We start from the raw sequence: 20,541 nt of genomic DNA, 5'->3' as shown, positions 1-20,541 counted from the left end.
AGGCTAGTGGAGTAACTGAGATGGTGTAGCAACTGCCTAGCAAGCATGAGGCCCTGAGTTCAAACTCTAGTACCACCACCCAAAAAAAAAATAAATAAATAAAAGAATTCATCTTGAGTGACTCTCTATCAACAGTAGTAGTAACATTCAGTGAATGTTTACAGTGCCTAGCATGGGTTAGGTGCTTAATATTTGTCAAACAAATGCCAGACATTTCACTAAGTACTTTTTTTTTTCCTTTCTGGTGCTGGGGATTGAACCCTGGGTCTCACATGTGCTAGGCAAGCACTGAGTCATACCTCTAGCTTCAACTCTCACAAGAACTCTGTGCTGGTAATTTTTCCTTTTTTATGGAACAGAACACTGTGACACAGAGAGGTGTAGAAACTGCCCCAGGACACACAGCTAGTAAACATTGGCACCAGGATTTGAATCTAGCCTGTTTCATTTTTTGCTACTCTATGAAGCACACACAAAAAAGAATTTATTATAAGAGGATTGTTACAGAACCCAGGGCAGAAATTCAGGTAAATTGCAGGATAGATTGGGACCAGAAGCTAAGAAGACTATGGCAACACAGGCCATCTTCTTCCTCTGATTCTCCTCTTGCTTTTCAGACTAGATGTGGTACCCTTGATGGGAGAAGAGACAATACTGGCAAAATGATGCAATAGATCACTTTACTGGTTCCAACTTTTTTTTTTTTTTTTTTTTGTAGCACTGGGGTTTGAACTCATGCTTCATGCATGGAAGGCAGGTGTTCTTTTTTTTTTTTCATTTTTCTTTTATTATTCATATGTGCATACAAGGCTTGGTTCATTTCTCCCCCCCCCGCCCCCACCCCCTCCCTTACCACCCACTCCGCCCCCTCCCTCTCCCCCCCCAATACCCAAGAGAAACTATTTTGCCCTTACTTCTAATTTTGTTGTAGAGAGAGTATAAGCAAAAATAGGAAGGAACAAGGGTTTTTGCTGGTTGAGATAAGGATAACTATACAGGGCATTGACTCACATTGATTTCCTGTGCGTGTGTGTTACCTTCTAGGTTAATTCTTTTTGATCTAACCTTTTCTCTAGTACCTGTTCCCCTTTTCCTATTGGCCTCAGTTGCTTTAAGGTATCTGCTTTAGTTTCTCTGCGTTAAGGGCAACAAATGCTAGCTAGTTTTTTAGGTGTCTTACCTATCCTCACCCCTCCCTTGTGTGCTCTCGCTTTTATCATGTGCTCATAGTCCAGTCCCCTTGTTGTGTTTGCCCTTGATCTAATGTCCACATATGAGGGAGAACATAGGATTTTTGGTTTTTTGAGCCAGGCTAACCTCACTCAGAATGATGTTCTCCAATTCCATCCATTTACCAGCGAATGATAACATTTCGTTCTTCTTCATGGCTGCATAAAATTCCATTGTGTATAGATACCACATTTTCTTAATCCATTCGTCAGTGCTGGGGCATCTTGGCTGTTTCCATAACTTGGCTATTGTGAATAGAAGGCAGGTGTTCTTACCACTTGAGCCACTCTGCTAGCCCTCATCCCAACTTGACTGGCTTTGGAAACTACCAGTACTACTCCCAACTTCCTTGGTGTCCAAGCCAAGTCATTCCATTTCTTTGGGCCTCAGTTTCCTTGTCTAGGAAATGAGAAGTTTTTGCCAGAGGATTCTTTATGTCTCTTCCATCTCTAAAATTTTGTAATTCTAAGTGAACCTTCTAGGGCAGTAGTGCATTAATAATGAAATTGAGGACTGGAGGTGTGGTTCAAGTGGCAGAGCGCCTGCCTAGCAAGTGCAAGACCCTGAGTTCAAATCTCAGTTCTTCAATCTTCCCTCTGCAAAGCCCCCTGCCCTAAGAGAATGTCACCATTTGAATAACCTACAGTGATCAAGAGAGGATGGGGTAAGGCAGCAACAGCAGCTGTGCCACTAGAGGGAGTCTTAAGTAGTAGAGTCCCTGGTGTCTCTAATCTGACCAGACCATCTTCCCTCCAGTGAAGTGGTAGGACATCTTGTTCACCACTAAGTCATCTTTTTGGCCAGACATATCCTAGCTAAGGGATATCCAAACAACAATGTGAGGCCAGCCTAATACAGTTAAACTTCTGACAAGGGAAAAATACCAGACTGATGCTGTCAGTCATGTAGCTAGCTGTAGAGCTTTCAGCTTATTAGCAACAGCTGCCCAAGGCCACGTGAAGTAACAAACTGGTTTTTGGTTTTCTTTTCCCTTCCAGTTTTAATGTTATATAATGTATTTAAACCCTTATTTAAATAAAACTTGTTTTCAGAAAAAAAATAGTTTTTAAAAAAATTTTTAACCAAATAGCTAATAGTAATATGGCTAAGAGATCAATCATATATATAATAGTGAGGGCTCTAAATGTCATAGATTATTATTATACCATCAGACTTGAAATATTTTAAATTTTGATTTAAGATTGGGCTTTATAGACATGTCCTCAATGAACTGAGTATTGAAACAATATCTAAAACTCTATTTGTTTGTTTGTTTGTTTGTTTTGAGGCAAGGTCTTGCTGTGTAGCCCAGGATGGCCTTGAACTTGAGATCCTCCTGCCTCAGTATCTCAAATACTGGGATTACAGGTCTTCATCACCATGCCTGGTTAAAAACACTCTTCACAAGAGAAGACAAACACTTAAAAGAGAAATAGGCAATTTTCATCAATTGACAGTTCATCAGACTTGTTTTCTGTTAGAAGGAAATGTGAGCAAATTCAAATGCCTGTGTTTTGCCTACTTTCCTAGAATAGGGGAAGAGAGACAGTTTGATAATGCAAAAAAGGGCTTGGTTTGGTGTGGTGCACTTGTAATTACAGCACTTAGGAGGAAGAGGCAGGAGGATTTTGAGTTTGAGGCCAGCCTGGGCTACACAGCATCAGCAAAGTTTTTTTTCTTTCTTTTTTATAGTACTGGGTATTGAACCCAAGGCCTCACACTTGCCAGACTTGAGCCACTTTCTAGTCCTTTCACTTTCAGTTTGTTTTTCAGATAAGGGGCTCATACTAACTTTGCCTGGGTTGGCCTTGAACGGTGATCCTCCTACCTCTGCCTCCTGAGTATCTGGAATTACAGGCATGTGCCACCACATCTGGCCAGCTCAGAATTTTCTATAGGGTTTTCATCTAGACCACAGAGAGAGAGCTAAAGGGAAACCCCAAATATTTGAGTGGCCTAATGAGCAAGTCATGTCTCTCTGGGCCTGTTTCCTTATCTGTAAGTTGAAAGGTTGGATCCTGCCTGACTCTTATTAAAGTTTGGGGTTCTAGGGAGTATATCTAAAGCAGCTCTCCTCTTCCTGAATGTTCTATTCTTGGACCAGACCTCTGTTTTCATTAGACTCCTTTGTCTTCTCTCTCTCTCTCTCTCAGTCTGTCACTAACTCTTGCTTGCTTGCCCTCTCTTTCTTGTGGTGTTGGATATCACATGCAAGGCTCCTTGTATGTTTTCTTCACATTTTTCTTCAGATCCCCAGATTACAACTCTAGTTTCTAGTTCTCCATCTTCATGTCTGCCTATTTTTTGCATCCCTGGCTCCTAACTCACACTGTCTCCTTGGGTTCCTCCAAGGGCCCCCTGGGATCCTCTATCATTGGTCACTCTCACTGAAGAAGCACATCCTTCTCCAGAGCCAACAGATCAGGTATTCAGTGGCTCAGGTGACAAACCTGCTGTCAGGTTACAGATACTGTTTCCTGAAAGACCACACTACAGTGTTAGTGGAGCCTTAGGCTCCTGCAGTGCCCTGCCCTCACCTGGCTATCTTACACTAGGTGAGAATAACCAAATTCACCTCTAGAACCAGTGCACACCTGGAAATATGGCTCTGAGCCGCTGGCCTCTGCTGCTCCTGCTTCTGCTGTCCTGTGAAGGTGAGAGTGATCAGGGCTGGAGATGAAAGAGAGGATTGCTATAGAGACTTAAGAATGTGGAAGTTAGCTGGATGTGTTGGTACACATCTGTAATTCTAGCATGCAGGAGGATCAGGAGTTCAAGACTAGCCTGGGCTACATAGTGAGACCCTGCCTCAAAAAGTAGATATAATATGGAGCTTAACCAGTTACATAAAAGTGAAAGGGGCAAAGAAGAGGGACAGACTGGTGCTACCAGTGACAATGAGGGTTAAGAAAGCAGACCAAGACTTCCTGTAGGACAATGAAAGGGGCTCCACTCACTATCCCCTCACTTCACCTTCAGATCCAGGGAGAGAATTGTGCTCAGAGGCAAGACTACTTTGGGTTCTAGATTTCTTCCCTTTAATGACCTCTGATTTCTCTCCTTACAGTGACTTTGATCCCTACTGGGCCTCAGTCCCTGGATCCTGGTCTTTCCCTCCTGAAGTCATTGCTCTTCACTCTGGACAAATCTCCCCAGAGTTCCCTTAGCCACTCACGGTTCTCGGCATTCCTGGCCAACATTTCTTCTTCCTTTGAACTTGGGAGAATGGGGGAGGGGCCAGTGGGAGAGCCCCCACCTCTTCAGCCCCCGGCCCTCCGGCTCCATGATTTCCTAGTGACACTGAGAGGCAGCCCGGACTGGGAGCCAATGCTAGGGCTGCTGGGGGATGTGCTGGCACTGCTGGGACAGGAGCAAACTCCCCGGGACTTCTTGATGCACCAGGCTGGTGTGCTGGGTGGACTTGTAGAGGTGCTGCTGGGAGCCTTAGTTCCAGGGGGACCCCCTACCCCTACACGGCCCCCATGTACCCGTGATGGGCCCTCTGACTGTGTCCTGGCTGCTGACTGGTTGCCTTCTTTGCTGCTGTTGTTAGAGGGCACACGCTGGCAGGCCCTGCTGCAGGTGCAGCCCAGTATGGACCCCACCAATGCTACAGGTCTCAATGGGAGGGAGCCAGCCCCTCATTTTTTGCAGGGTCTGTTGGGCTTGCTTACCCCAATAGGGGAGCTTAGCTCTGAGGAAGCTCTTTGGGGAGGTCTGCTACGCACAGTGGGGCCCCCCCTCTATGCTGCCTTCCAGGAGGGGTTGCTCCGTGTCACTCACTCCCTGCAGGATGAGGTCTTTTCCATTCTGGGCCAGCCAGAGCCTGATGACAATGGACAGTGCCAGGGAGGTGAGTGCGGCCAGGATGGGACTGGGATGTGGTGGGGAAAGAAGGTGGGATTGGAGTAATTCTCTTCCTTGCTCTTTCTCTCCTAGGTAACCTTCAACAGCTGCTGCTATGGTAAGTAACAAGAGACCAGTCCTGAGGGGCTGGGCCTGGGAAATCTGGAGGTAGAGAGCTGAAGGCATCAGCCTCCAGAGCTGAAAACTGATGGGAGGAGAGTGGATTACTGATTTTGGAGTGTGACTGGGTTGGTGTCCCTGCTCCCCCTCTGCCTTGCCATGTGACCTTGGACACATCATATACTCTTTCTGTGCCTCCATGTCCCCATTTGTATAACAAGGATGGTAATATTAGCCAATGCAGAGTTGTTGCAAAGAATCAAATGATTTTATACTGAATGTGTAAACCGCTTAGAAGAGTGCCTGGCACATAGTGCTTAATGAATGTTAGCTAATAAATATGGGGTGTTACAAGAGAACAAGACTGGACTCCTCCACTCCCTTTCTAATTCAGTACAACAACGCCAGAACACATATTCAGTTTCTGGGCAGATTTCCTGATACGAAGCCAGCCAAGGGTTGTGTTTAAGCTATCTAAACCCAGATGAAGAGAAGTGAAAAGGGGTGGGGGGAGGCACATGGATAGAAGGGACTCCCACTGAAGCTGTCCTAGGTGATTTTGTGCCTTGGCAGCACAGATCTCTCTTCTTTTCCCCCACCCCAAAATTTAAAACAATAACCCCTATACTCTCAGGGATCTCATTTTTGGAAAAGCTTGTACTTGTCATGCCCACTGTAGGGCTCTGGGCCAGGGTCAAAAACTTTAGCTGGAGGAAATGTGAACTGACTAGATCCTGCCTGCTCTTCCCTCTGCACCCAGGGGTATCCGGCACAACCTTTCCTGGGATGTCCAGGCGCTGGGCTTTCTGTCTGGATCACCACCCCCACCTCCTGCCCTCCTGCACTGCCTAAGCTCGGGTGTGCCTCTGCCTAGGGCTTCCCAGCCCTTAGCCCACATCATTCCTCGCCAACGACGAGCCATCTCTTTGGAGGCCCTCTGTGAGAATCACTCAGGCCCAGCTCCGCCCTACAGCATTTCCAACTTTTCCATCCACTTGCTCTGCCAGCATGCCAGGCCTGTGACCCCACAGCCCCCTCCAAGCACCGGTGCCATCTGCCAGACAGCTGTGTGGTATGCAGTCTCATGGGCACCGGGTGCCCAAAGCTGGCTACAAGCCTGCCATGACCAGTTTCCTGAGCAGTTTCTGGATGCAATCTGTAGCAACCTCTCCTTTTCAGCTCTGTCCGGCCCCAACCGCCGCCTGGTAAAGAGGCTCTGTGCTGGTCTGCTCCCACCCCCTACTAGCTGTCCTGAAGGCCTTGTCCCTGTGCCCCTCACCCCAGAGATCTTCTGGGGGTGCTTCTTGGAGAATGAGACTCTTTGGGCTGAGCGGATGTGTGTGGAAGCGAGTCTGCAGGCTGTACCCCCCAGAAACCAGGCTTGGGTTCAGCATGTGTGCCAGGGCCCTACCCCGGATTCCACTGCCTTCCCACCCTGCCACATTGGACCCTGTGGGGAACGCTGTCCAGATGGGGGCAGCTTTTTACTGATGGTCTGTGCCAATGACACCATGTATGAGGCCCTGGTGCCCTTCTGGGCTTGGCTAGCAGGCCAGTGCCGGATAAGTCGTGGGGGCAATGACACTTGCTTTCTAGAAGGGCTGCTGGGCCCCCTTCTACCTTCTCTGCCACCTCTGGGACCATCCCCACTTTGCCTGGCCCCTGGCCCCTTCCTGCTTGCCATGCTATCCCAGTTGCCACGCTGTCAGTCCTCTGTACCAGCTCTTGCCCACCCCACACGCCTACACTATCTCCTGCGCTTGCTGACCTTCCTTATGGGTCCAGGAGCTGGAGGGGCTGAGACCCAGGGGATGCTGGGTCAGGCCCTGCTGCTCTCCAGTCTCTCAGACAACTGCTCCTTCTGGGATGCCTTCCGCCCAGAGGGCCGACGCAGTGTGTTGCGGACAGTTGGGGAGTACCTGGAGCAGGAACAGTCAACGCCATCAAGCTTTGAACCCACTATCAACCTTGGCTCTGGTATAAGCAAGATGGAGCTGCTGTCCTGCTTCAGTGTGAGTGATTTGCCTGTGCCAAACCAGAAAGGGCCTCCAGGGGAATTCCTCCAATACAAAGAAGCAGTAGTATGGTTCTTATGGTGATTTAAGCATACAGCTACTTAGTCTGACAGACTGGTTCACATCTTAGTTCTGTGCCCAACTTCTGTGCCCAACCTTGTACAGCAACATCTATAAACTTGGGATAATAACAGTACAAATACTTTAGGCTGGTTGTAAAAATTGCATGAGATAATATGTATGTGGGGTTAGGCGTGATACATAAACATGCAATAAATACTCTCTTACTGTTCTTTTACACTCTTTGGACTCTTCTCCTTTTCTTCTGCTCCAGAAAGGAAAGGAATCAAGTTAGAGGGTTTGATTTCTCTCTTCAGTAAGTGAGAATGGGGGGCTGGCAGAATACAGGAAAGTAAGGCAGAAATGAGAAAGATTCAGGGGAACTATGAATCAAAAGATTTTCTTAGGTTCAACTATGCCATAAATTATTGTGACCTTAGGCAAGTAATTTAATTTCAGCTTTTTCTTTCTGGGATCTAGTTTCTTTGAAGAGTGAAGGAGCTTAAAATATGTTACTTTTCATAATTGACTCATCAAGTGTTTGTTATGAGCAAGATCAGTTCTACAAGTATTTGTTGAACCATCTATGGACAGGAGAGGATACAAGAGGAGTTAGAGACATAGCCCCAGACCTAAAGGGGCTTACTGTTTGAAGAGACATGCATACTAGCTTCAGATGAAGGACAAACATCCCTACAAATTGAGTTGAAAGAAACCTCTCTTGGCATCTTGTCTTTCTTCCCACCAGCCTATACTATGGGATCTGCTCCAGAGGGAGAAGAGTGTTTGGGCTCTGAAGATTCTAGTGCAGGTAACAGGTGGAAGAGCACATGGGTGGGCTGTGTGACAGGCACAGCCTGAGTTTCCTTCTTGGTCAGGTCATGGCCACCATGACCTTCTGTTCTCAGGCATACCTGCACATGCCCCCAGAAAATCTCCAGCAGGTCGTGCTTTCTGCAGAGATGGAGGCTGCACAGGGCTTCCTGACACTCATGCATCGTTCCTGGGCCCAACTGCAGGTGGGCATAGAGGGAGAAAGGAGCAAGAATGGAGGGGGAACCTTGGGATCAAGGGGACCTGGAACTTAGGGTTCAGAGGGCTTGCCTTAGTGGGAGGGGGGATTCCAAAGAGGAGATGGCAAGGATTCTGAGCATCTTCAGAGTCAGCATCCATTCCTTGCCCCCATAGGTACCACCATCGGAGGAGCAGGCCATGGGTCGCCTGACAGCCCTGCTGCTCCAGCGGTACCCACGTCTTACCTCCCAGCTCTTCATTGACCTGTCGCCACTCATCCCCTTCTTAGCAGTCTCTGATCTGATGCGCTTCCCACCATCCCTGTTGGCCAATGAGAGTGTGTAAGCACTACTCCAGCAACTGTCAGTGGTAGGGCAACCAACCCCATACAACTAGGACATCCCCTTCCAGAGCTCTGTGTTAAACCAGGAAGAGTCTCCTTCCGGTCCATGATAACAGAGCTATAGAGGGTTAAGGGATAGCATTTTGGAAGAAGGCAAAGGGTTAAGACCCATTACTCTCCCCAGCCTGGCTGCCATCAGGGACCACAGCTCAGGAATGAGGCCTGAGCAGAAGGAGGCCTTGGCAAAGCGACTGTTGGCTCCTGAGCTGTTTGGAGAAGTTCCTGCCTGGCCCCAGGAACTTCTGTGGGCAGTGCTACCCCTGCTCCCTCACCTCCCTCTGGAGAACTTTCTACAGCTCAGCCCTCATCAGGTATGATAATTATCTTTACTTGACTGGCCCATCTTCAGCTAGGTGGGATAGGAGTCAGTGACATGTCTCCTAGTGGGCCCGTGTCCCACAGCGATCCCAACTGGAGTTGACCCTCCCCATTTCAGATCCAGGCCCTGGAAGATAGCTGGCCAGGAGCAGGTCTTGGTCCAGGGCATGCCCGACATGTGTTGCGAAGCCTGGTGAACCAGACTGTCGAGGATGGCAAGGAGCAAGTGCGCAGGTCAGTGATTGAGAGATGGATGACCATGGTCAGAGTGGGAGAGGTAGATAGGGACAGATAAAGATAATATGGTAGACAGGTGTCCTAGGCAGGAAGGGGCCAGAGAGGAGACAGGGACAGGCCAAGTAGGGCAATGTAGAGCTCCAGGAGAGAGGCCTATATATGGTGCTGACATTTCCTAGTTTAGGGGTCAGAAGGTCAGAGTATTCCATATACTCATGTAGTCCCTGCCTTCGTGCTGGCCTCAGTGACCACAAGAAGGCCAGCTTCATGCCTGCCCCCCTCAGGCTTGGGTCCCTTGCCTGTTTCCTGAGTCCTGAGGAACTGCAGAGTCTGGTGCCTTTGAGTGATCCAATGGGGCCAGTAGAACGTGGACTGCTGGAATGTGCAGCCAACGGGACCCTCAGACCGGAAGGACGGGTAAGCCCCTTTACACAGGTGTCCCCTGGGACTGTGTGGATGACTTGCTCATTGTTAACAACCAAGCTCAATCACAGTGGTGCCAACTCCCTACCCCACTTCTGCCATTTCCATTTCATACTCCATGTTCATTCTTACCTGTTACCACCTCTTCCTAGCCCTATTCTACCTGGTCTAGGGCACCCCAGGCACAAGCTTTCTGATGTTGAACCTAATTTGCTCTGGTCCATCCCTGGTTCCAAGTCCTAGCCCAGTAGCCCAGGCCCTGGGGAATCCAGATGTGGATTTGGAGAATGTCTTTTCTTTCAAATCTTTTTTTTTCCCCCCAGTACTGGGGTTTGAACCCAGGACCTCATGCTTGCTAGGCAGGTGCTGTACCACTTGAACCACTCCAGCAGCCCTTTTCTCTTCAATCTTAAACCTTGTTTGGTTCCAGGTGGCATATGAACTTCTGGGGGTATTGCGCTCGTCTGGAGGAGGAGATGCGCTAAGCCCTCGGGAGTTGCGGGTCTGGGCCCCTCTTTTCTCTCAGTTGGGCCTCCGCTTCCTGCAGGAGCTGTCAGAGCCCCAGCTTAGAGCCATGCTTCCTGCTCTACAGGGGACCAGTGTCACACCTGCCCAGGTAAACCTGTCTTACTCCTGGGAGCCCTAGTCAAGAGAATCACATGTAGAGATAACATCAGCCCTTCCTTTCCCTGGGTGAGCACTAGAGGTGAAAATGAGGTCTTCCTCATTTTCCTTCCTCAGCTCAAGAAGGACTGGCACTCAGACTGGGAGTAGCTGAAAGGGAGCTGGAAGTTTTGGTAGGGGTAGTCCTAGAGACTTGTTTGGGGCTTAGCTGCTGAGGCCTGAGAGCTGTTGTTACTGTCCCATCCTATCCCAGGCTGTCCTGCTGCTTGGACGGCTCCTCCCTAGGCAAGATGTGAGTAGCAACAACTTCTCATCATCCCCCCTGGAGGTCTATGTCTGTCTACCTTTTTCCTGGCTCTTGCATTTGCCCTCTGGGCTCCCCTCATACCTGTTGTACTGGATTGTTGTCTTCCTCATCATCCTCTTCTTCAGGCCTTTGTCTCTCTTGTTCCTCAGTTGTCCCTGGAGGAACTCTGCTTCTTGCACCCTCTGCTGCCAGGTCTTAACCTCCAGACCCTCCAGGCCATCCCTAGGCGAGTTCTGGTTGGGGCCTGTTCCTGCCTGGCTCCTGAACTGTCGCGTCTCTCAGCCTGCCAGACTGCAGCACTGCTGCAGACCTTTCGGGTATGAGATAAGCGGGGAGAATGGGATGAGAATGAGAATGGGTGCTGGTTGGGAAAAAACTTGAAAAGCCTCTTCCTTGTGGCTAGGGAAGGCCCCTGTCTACCTCCCCATTCCCTTACACACACCCAAACTCACACACACACACACACACACACAAATACGAAAACACACACTGCCAATTCTCATGCAGGTGAAAAACGGTGTTAAAAATATGGGTCCGACAGGTGCTGGTGCAGCTGTGTGTATCCCTGGTCAGGTATGTGTGAGATCTCCCAACTGAGCTCCTCTCCATGTTCTGGGAAGTTTCATCTGGCTGATACTACCTCACACACTCCCTCTGAAGTGACCCTGAATGTTCAGTTAGCTCTGTGCCCACTTAGATATTAGCAGCTTGTCTCAGTTCCAGATGCAAGACAGCATGACCCACACTGTCCTACAAAGTCAAAGCCAGAAGGGCCTGAGAAATCTTCCTGGCCAGACACCCTCTTTTCATATGAAAACACCAAGACTCAGAGAAGCTAGGGGATTTCAGTTCATCTGGTGCTTAGCTAGCAGGAACATGACCATAGCAGCCTACAATATGAGGGCACCTAGGTGTTCATTGCTGCCTTGGTGAATGTCACTCCATCCTGTCCTAGCTTTGATCCCTTTCTACCCCCATGGCTCCCCTTCTCTGAGGGCTGAGTGCAGACCCTCTCACCTATCACTCCACTGCTACACCCATCACTGCCAGCAGCCCATCCCCACCACTTGGCCAGACTGCCTGCTTCCCCTGCTCCCATTAAAGCTGCTACAACTGGACGCTGTGGCTCTTCTGGCAAACCGAAGGCGTTATCGGGAGCTGCCCTGGTCTGAACAGCAGGTAATTCTCTTTCTTCCCTCAGGAACCCTCTGTCAATCTCTTCCAATTTTTTTAGCCCTTGCCATATTTGGTGCCTTATCGCTGGGATCACTTAATTCTCTCTCTCTCTCTCTCTCTCTCTCTCTCTCTCTCTCTCTCTCTCTCTGTGTGTGTGTGTGTGTGTGTGTGTGTGTGAGTTGTAAGAAGTAGACATTTTGGGGGTCGGTCTCTCCAGGGGGCTATGCTGAGCTGGCCCAGGGTTATCTGTGGGAGTACCGTGTACCGCTTAGCTCACCTTGTGATCGGCGTCTTCCCAAGCCGTCTGGGCACTAGCGTCTGGCGGCAGCGCGGGAGCCCTCCTGGTTTCTCGCTTTAACGTGAAGTGGAGATGCTCTGCGCAGGCTGGAGGTGTGGAGAAGTCAAAGTTTTGCCGCTTTTCGGTGGTTTTTCCTGTAAGGTGTATCTCCAGCGTCTCTCCAAGATTTTACTTTAGGAGGCACGCTTTCTGCTTCCTCCCTCTAGCTGCCATCTTGGAATTTTTCAGAAGTAGACATTTTGGGAGTGGGGACTGGAGGGACCCATAGAGTGGAGAGGCAGGACTGAGTTCAAGGTATTTTAGGTCCTTGGGGTAATATCTGCTGGAAAATACCTCTTCTTTCTTTCTTTTTTTCTTTTTTGTGGTACTGGGGTTTGAACTCAGGGTCTACACTTTGAGCCACTCCACAAGCCCTTTTTTGTGATGGGTTTTTTTGAGATAGGGTCTCAGGAGCTATTTGCCCAGGCTGGCTTTGAACCTTGATCCTCCTGATCTCTGCCTCCTGAGTAGCTAGGATTACAAGTGTGAGCCACCAGTGCCCAACATTGTTCTTTCTCTTATAGGCACAGTTTCTCTGGAAGAAGATGCAGGTGCCCACCAACCTTACCCTCAGGAATCTGCAGTGAGTAACTTGCATTGGGCAGTCAGTTTATTCAACTAGCATTACTGTTGTTGTAATTATTATTATTATTATTATTATTATTATTTTGCTGGAGATTGAACCCAGGGCCTCACAAATTCTAGGCAAATGCTCTATCACTAAGCTACAGACTCAGCTCCCAACTAACATCTTTTGAGTGGTCATATGCCAGGCACTGTGTGATGTGCAGCAGAAGATACACAGATGGACAATGTGCAGCTCTACCCTCATCAACATTCTGCTGGCTCCCTCTCTCCTTGCTTTCCTGCCCTTCCACAATGCCACATCTATCCTAACTAGAGCTAAGGGACTCAGAAGAGGTTCAAATCCCAGTCCTGTCACTTATGCTCTTGGGCAAGTCATTGAATCTCGATAAGCTTTAGTTTTCTCTATAGAATGAGAATTAAAATAGTACTTACTTTATAGGTAATTACTGTGAAGATTAAATGAGATAAGACATATATGATATTAAACCCAGTGCCTGATTCAATGTAAATTCAGTATTCTTCTTATTCTTCTTCTTTTCTTCTTATTCTTCTTTTTTGGTGGGTTTGAACTCAGGGCCTCATGCTTGTTAGGCAGGTGCTTTACCACTTGAGCCACTCCACCAGCTCTGCTGTTCTTAATTTATTCAAGGAAACTTCAGAGCCACTGAAGAAATAAGTACGTATCACCTTATCTACACCCACAGTAAAAGAACCAGGACCTTCAGAATCTGAAGACACAGATGTAGTCTTAGTTTATTTCTAGTAGATTAATGTTGGGAATGTCACTTGACCTCTATAATTCTTAATTTTCTTCTTTAATAAATAGTGACGATGTTATGGGAAGCCAACGAGTATAACTATGTACAAACATTTCTCAAGCTATAGATGACCATAAATGAACATGTGTCCTTGTGTTGAAAGAGTTGGTATTGATATCATGGAGCAGACAGGTGTGGCATGTGTTAAAAAGCATCTACCCACTCACACCCCCACAGGGCTCTGGGCAACCTGGCAGGGGGCATGTCCTGTGAGTTTCTGCAACAGATCAACTCAATGGTAGACTTCCTTGATGTGGTACACATGCTGTATCAACTGCCCACTGGGGTTCGAGGGAGCCTGGTGAGAGGGGGTACTTGGGTGTTAGTGGGAGCAGGGAGGCTGGGACCATAGGTACATAACTACAATCCCCACACTCAGCTCTGTCCTGACCCTGCTTCTCTGTCCTGTTGTGCAGAGAACCTGTATCTGGGCAGAACTACAGCGTAGAATGACAATGCCGGAGCCAGAGTTGACCACTTTGGAGCCAGAACTGAGTAGTCTTGACACCAAGCTACTCCTGGAATTACCGTAAGTACATCAGTTGGAGATACTAGCTCATCAGAAAGCTCAACTTGGAGTAGAAGGTCTTCCCTTAAGAAATACCCCAGAAGAGGCAATTCTCTGTCTGGTAGTTTCCTGATATTTATAGACCAAATCAGAGGATTATATTCAAGGTTGTGCCATTTATTCACCAGCTCCCAGAGCATAGCCCCAGCATAGGACAGCTGAAGCTGAGGTTGGCGACTGTGTTGTGGCTTGTCATGTAATCTTTTTTTTTTTTTTTTTCAGCATTCCTGGGGTTTGAACTCAGGGCCTCATGCTTGCTAGTCAGGCATTCTGTCACTTAAGCCACTCCACCAGTCCTTTTTTCTTTCGGGTATTTTTGAGATAGGGTCTCATGAATTATTTGCCCAGGCTGGCCTTGAACAGTGACCCTTTTGATCTCTGCCTTCTGAGTAGCTAGGATTACAAGTGTGAGCCACCAGTACCCTGAAGTCATATAATCTTAATATAATCTAGGCCACATTAATACAGATAGAGTATTTTAACTGAGGGAGACAATGGTCCAGTTTTGCTCTAGAGGATTGTAGTCTGTTAAGGGTACTGTGTTCTCAGTTGTTCAGAGGAGTGGATAAAGAGAAAATATATGAAAAATGTGAAAAATGCCTTCAAATACCTTAGGGACTATCAAGTGGAAAGTATATGGGAATATTTATGAATGATTCCATGGGACAAGATTAAAATTAATGAGCTAAAATCAGATTTTTGCACAATTTAAGGGAAATTAAGGAAGTGAGTTCCTGATCATTGGCAGTATTCAAGCTTAAGCTGGATGGCCCCATGGAAGAAATGTCATAGAGCAGATCGACTGCTCTATGGGGAGAAAAGACTAGGTGAACCTTAGTTTCCTCCATCCCAGAGATTTTAGCTTATGAGTATCTCACACTTGTGCTTCTTTTCCCATTTTTACCTATCCAGCCCCTTGCCATTTGAATTGCAAATCAGAAAAGGCTGGGTTTCAGTTCCTGGGGATATGAGGATGATAAAAGCAGTTGTTTTCATAAGCCTTTCCATAGATTGTCTCCTATACAACTTGGCCCAGTCCCATAATTTGCAATCCTGTATAAAGTACAGGATATTTTTGTTTTTTGGTGGGACTGGGGTTTGAACATAGGGCTTTGCACTTGCAAAGCAGGCACTGTAACACTTGAGCTAAACCTCTAGTCTGTTTTGCTCTGGTTATGTTGGAGATGGGGTCTCATGAACTATTTTCCCTGGTTGGCCTCAAACCACAATCCTCCTAATCTCAGCCTCCCAAGTAGCTGGGGTTACAGGTGTGAGCAATTGGTGCCTGGCATGTTTTTGTTTTTAAAATGCCATTCAAATCCATTTAGATATGTTGGTTCTCAAATATTTTAGAACCAAGGTCCTGGATGAGTGAAAGATCTTGGATATGAATTAGAAAACCCAAGTTTCTCATTTGCACAAGAGAGTTATGAAAAAAGTTAGTGGTGTTTAATATCTGGAGTTTTTGAGTCCATTAGATCAGTAGGATTGTTTGTTTTTTCATGAAGACTACAAAGAGGTCACTCTCTTTGTTTTCTCCCTTTGAGTAAATGGTAGGAATTGGTTCAGCGATACCAGTTCCTGTCCAGGTCACAGGGTTTGTTCTGGTGTTATATCTGGAGGATGCAAGGTTCTGTGGTCAGTTCCAACTGAGTGCCCCTATTGTCAAATTGCAATTATAGGATCCAGATGATGGACAGATTGTCCACTGAATCTATTATGTTGGTGGTGGAGCTGGTACAAGGTGCTCCAGAGCAGCTGCTGGCACTGACCCCACTCCACCAGGTTGCCCTAGCAGAGAAGGCACTACAAAACCTGGTAAGAGTCCTCCCTACCATACTCAGATCTGCTACCCTTGACAATGTTTGTCCCTCAAGTAGTGCTCTCTGATCTCTTCCAGGCCCAACCCCCATCTTCATGCTGCCAAATAGGTTCCTTTCTATAAGGCCCTATAAGGTCTGAGCCTTTAGGTCTGCCTCTTGATTCTTGATAGCTTGCTTCATGTTTTTATCCATTCCCCCTTGAAGTCCAAGAAATTCATTGGATTCCTCTTCTCATCTTTCTCCTTTGTCCTGTCTGAGCTCATTCATTGTTTAAGAAAGTGTACAAAGGCATTGACTATTGTAGGGTGCTAAGTAAGGAACAGGAGGGGAGGGAAGGTCAAAGGGCTTAGGTATCTTGATCAAAGAGTCTGATACTTGGAGTCAGGTGCATTGTCCAAGGCCTGATGCCTTTCTCCCAGGCTCCAAAGGAGACCCCAATCTCAGAGGAAGTGCTGGTGAAATTGGGCCCCTTGGTCGGATTCCTGGGGATAGAGAGCACACAACGGATCCCCCTATCGATCCTGCTGTCCCATCTCAATCAGCTACAGGGCTTCTGCTTAGGAGAGACATTTGCCACAGAGCTGGGACGGCTGCTGTTGCAGGAGCCTGTTCTTGGGTATGGACCTTTGGGAACTTCAGATTATAAATCCTATTCCCAGTCCCTTAACCACCATTGTCAGTGGCAGCCCATTCCATATGCTTAAAGGTTCCTTGGAGCCCTGAGTGTCCAATTGTAGCATGTCCTCTTTTTTCACCCAGTTCCCTCAGCTCCCCAGCCCATGATCTCCTTCCTGTCCCACAGGAAACCAGAGTTGTGGAGCCAGGATGAAGTAGAGCAAGTTGGACGCCTAGTATTCACTCTGTCTATGGAGGCTATTTCCTTGATCCCCAGGGTGAGGTGAAGGAACAAGGGAGGGAGTAAATGCACAGGGAGACTGGTGAGCTGGTTATGGGTATCTCAGGCCAAGGAGGGCAAAAGAAGTGCAGCCTGGGTCTGGGGAATTCAGCTAAACAGAGACAGGACTTTGTTATTATAGCTGCAGCAGGCGCTGACTTTGTCCAGGTCTCCCCACCCTCCCTCTACTTTCTCATGCAGGAGGCTTTGGGCCCAGAGACCCTGGAGCGGCTTCTAGAAAAGCAGCAGAGCTGGGAGCAGAGCAGAGTTGGACAGCTGTGTGGGGGACCACAGCTCACACCCAAGAAAGCAGCTCTGGTAGCTGGGATTGTGCAGCCAGCTGCAGAGGATCTTCCAGGTGAAGCTACCCAAATACTCATATGTCCAGCAGGAAGTACAGGAGAGGGTATCAAACAATGCAGTCAGAAGTCTGGGCTCAGCTGGGCATGGTGGCTCACACCTGTAATCCTAGCTAGTTGGGAGGCTGAAATTGGGAGATTCATGGTTTAAGGCCAACCTGGGCAAAATACATCTCTAAAGTAACTAGAGCAAAATGGACTGGTGCTTAAGTGGTAGGGCATCTGTTTTGCAAGATGAAGCCCTGAGTTAAAATCTCAGTTCTACCAAAAAAAAAAAAAAAAAAAGAAGTCAAGGATCTCATGTGTACTGTGCCCTTTGAGCAGATTTGCAAATCGTCATCCTCTGAGTCCTATAAATTTACCCTACAATCATCTTTTGATCCACACTGCCCACACTACCCCATCCTCTAAAGGTTGAAAAGATCATTCCATCTACAGATATCTCTAGGCATATTTTAATGCTACATTGACCCTCCGGCCCTGCCTTTCCCCTTCAGAGCTAATACCGAATTGTGCAGACATACGGGGGACCTTTCCAGCAGCTTGGTCTGCAATGCAGATTGCAGAAATGGAACTATCAGACTTTGAGGATTGCCTGGCACTATTTGCAGGAGATCCAGGACTTGGGCCTGAGGAATTACGAGCAGCCATGGGCAAGGCAAAGCAGGTTAGGGATGGAGAAGACAATAGGTAAAAGGAGGGAAAAAACATGGGAAGGTTGGTTGGGTGTGATGAGGGACTCAAGGGAATGGAGAGTTGGGGAGAGGGAGGAAAACAGGAGATAGAATTAGAGGTTTTGGATCACAAGTAGGACATCGGAGGAAATCAATTTTGAGGAAAGGGAGCTAATTCAGTGGAGGACAGATTTTAGTGTGTATTAAAATCATCTGGGGAGCAGGTTTTTCAAATTCTATTGCTGGGGTGCCATGTGGACTGACTAAGAATCTCTAGGGTTTGGTTCTGAGCATCTCCATTTTAACAGGAACCTCAGTGAGTCTGGTGCACATAAAAGTTTAAAACTCATGGAGTAGTTTGCTTTTCTCTTCTACTGAGACTCTAGGGTCTTTCAATAACCCCTAAGTTAGAAGAACTCTCTCATTTTACTGTGGAGGAAACTAAAGAAAAAACAAGTAATCTTCCCAGAGTTCCACTGCTAAGGTCAGAGACAAGACTAAGATCCAGTATTCTAACTCTGTCAGTGTTTTTTCCATTCCTGTTCTTTTCTTTCTCCTAGTTGTGGGGCCCTCCCCGAGAATTCCGTCCTGAGCAGATCCTACAGCTGGGGCGGCTCTTAATAGGTCTAGGAGAGAGGGAGCTACAGGAACTGATCCTGGTGGATTGGGGAGTGCTGAGCACCCTGGGACAGATAGATGGCTGGAGTTCTGTCCAGGTAACACTCCCCAAACATGCATCCCACAGACCCAATCCTATAGGTTAACCAAAACTCAAGAAAATTTTTCCTGTGATCCTCCCTGGTTGTTCTTTCTATCTTTTCTTAATGCTCCATACTAGTAACCTTGGGAAATCAGTGATTTATTCACTCTGAGGCCCTGGACAGTCTTCTCTCTTGCCTCTTTTCTCTGAAGCCTCTTTTTTTTCTATCCTTTTGTTTGTTTGAAGGGGATGTCCTTGACCTTCTTCACGGCCATTGAATCTTCTGATCTTAATAATAAAAGAATATTATTATCCAGCAGCACCTACCAGTCCCCTAACCATTTCCCCATTCAGTATTTCCCCATGATTCCTCTCCTTATCCTATGCACCCAACTTGCACCCCAGCTCCGGGTTGTGGTCTCCAGTTTTCTACGGCAGAGTGGTCAGCATGTGAGCCACCTGGACTTCATTCACCTGACAGCACTGGGTTACACACTCTGTGGACTGCGGCCAGAGGAGCTACAACATATCAACAGTTGGGAGTTTAGGTCACCTGTGAAGAGGTTGTGGGTGGTAGTGCTAAGGTGAAGGTGGGCTCATGAAGGGGTCGTCCCATGGAGGGAGCTCATATGAAGCTATCCTTTCCCTGTCTCATGACCACAGCCTCTATCACTGAAGCTGAACTTGTCTCCCTTCCCACCCCTCCACAGCCAAGCAGCTCTCTTCCTGGGTAACCTGCATCTTCCATGCTCCGAGGAACAGTTGGAGGTTCTGGCCCACCTCCTTGTGCTGCCCGGTGGCTTTGGCCCAGTCAGTAACTGGGGGCCTGAGATCTTCACTGAAATCGGCACAATAGCAGGTGGGAAGGCTGATCCATTGCTGTTGTTAGCTGTTGGGGTTTGTTTTCCATACCATGGGTGGACTGGGTGGAGGACTGCTCTGGACTTCCTAAGGTGGACTCTGAGAATATGTTTAGGTAAGGGACTGAAGACACTTTGAGGGAGGTCTATGGTAGGGTACTTTGGGAGGAGTTGAAGGAGAAGTTCATAGGTTTGTTTTCTTTCAATGCTACAGAGCAAATGGAGAGCCTTGTACATACTAGGCAAGCATTCTACCACTGAGCTACATTCCCAGACCTATAGATTTGAAGAATAGGAAAAAAGTTAGTCTATTACATTTAGGTGCATCCTGCTTCCTTCAACAGCTGGCATCCCAGACCTGGCTCTTTCAGCACTACTGCAGGGACAGATCCAGGGCCTGACCCCTCTTGCCATTTCTGCCATCCCTGCTCCTAAATTTGCCGTAAGTTTTGATAGACTGGGATCTGGGGTTACCATAGGTGAGCCAAGACCCATGACTACATGGACACACTGATTCCTGTCTTTACCTCCAGGTGGTCTTCAATCCTACCCAGCTATCTAGTCTCACCAGTGTTCAGGCTGTGGCTGTCACTCCTGAGCAAATGGCCCTTCTGAGTCCTGAGCAGCGACGAGCAGTTGCATGGGCCCAGTATGAGGGAAAAGAGAGCCCAGAACAGCAGGGTGAGTTCCTAACTGCACAGGTGATACTCTGTTTCCTTACCCAGAATCTAAAGCCTGAACTTGGTGCTGTCTGGCCCTTAACTCCTGCCCAGGGAGACCCCTGGAGTAGAAGGGTCTGTAGGCAGAGAGTTAATTTCTAAGTCCCAATGGCTCCCAGGGAGCAGAACTGTGATATTCCTCCATTCTTTGTCTGTTTACAGGTCGAAGCTCAGCGTGGGGCCTCCAGGACTGGTCAGAATCCCCCTGGGCCCTGGCATTACTCATCAGCTTTGTTAACCAGCTGCTATGATCCTGTCTTTTCAGCTGAGGGAGATTGTTGGGAGAGAAATAATAACGTCATAATGAATAAAATGCAAATGGAAGTGTATCCTAATTATCCTCAGGAAGCTGATGAGGATTATGGGTAAAATGCTAATGCTTTCCACCCACCTGAGATTCAGTGTTCTTAGCATGCCATATCTGGAG

General features: G+C 47.7%; 1 protein-coding gene across 1 annotated transcript; it reads left to right on the top strand.

Moving 5' to 3' along the window:
- Window positions 1-1,102: 1,102 nt before the first annotated feature.
- Strc (stereocilin) lies at window positions 1,103-20,535 on the top strand. Its single transcript, XM_074065834.1, has 29 exons — window positions 1,103-3,884; window positions 4,298-5,083; window positions 5,170-5,194; window positions 5,957-7,208; window positions 8,020-8,082; window positions 8,150-8,290; window positions 8,460-8,626; window positions 8,813-8,999; window positions 9,125-9,240; window positions 9,528-9,660; window positions 10,097-10,282; window positions 10,544-10,582; window positions 10,747-10,914; window positions 11,105-11,170; window positions 11,651-11,776; window positions 12,635-12,693; window positions 13,694-13,817; window positions 13,933-14,045; window positions 15,767-15,902; window positions 16,327-16,523; window positions 16,710-16,800; window positions 17,004-17,160; window positions 17,659-17,828; window positions 18,396-18,551; window positions 18,941-19,083; window positions 19,246-19,394; window positions 19,740-19,837; window positions 19,929-20,076; window positions 20,277-20,535. The coding sequence occupies exons 1-29, from the start codon at window positions 3,833-3,835 to the stop codon at window positions 20,363-20,365; spliced, it is 5,337 nt and encodes a 1,778-aa protein (XP_073921935.1). The 5' UTR covers window positions 1,103-3,832; the 3' UTR covers window positions 20,366-20,535.
- Window positions 20,536-20,541: the final 6 nt, after the last annotated feature.

Source organism: Castor canadensis, chromosome 2, assembly GCF_047511655.1.
Source record: "Castor canadensis chromosome 2, mCasCan1.hap1v2, whole genome shotgun sequence".
In the NCBI taxonomy this organism is placed as follows: domain Eukaryota; kingdom Metazoa; phylum Chordata; class Mammalia; order Rodentia; family Castoridae; genus Castor; species Castor canadensis.
Note: the sequence above shows the minus strand (reverse complement) of the source record. Positions and strands in the feature narration are given on the sequence as shown.

What these genes read in the sequence shown, in the direction of transcription:
- Strc (XM_074065834.1), top strand. Translation starts at nt 3,833, where the DNA reads ATGGCTCTGAGCCGCTGGCCTCTGCTGCTCCTGCTTCTGCTGTCCTGT. An exon ending in TACAGCTCAGCCCTCATCAG is followed by an intron (nt 9,000 to 9,124) that starts GTATGATAATTA and finishes TCCCCATTTCAG; the next exon opens with ATCCAGGCCCTGGAAGATAG. An exon ending in CCAGTGTCACACCTGCCCAG is followed by an intron (nt 10,283 to 10,543) that starts GTAAACCTGTCT and finishes ATCCTATCCCAG; the next exon opens with GCTGTCCTGCTGCTTGGACG.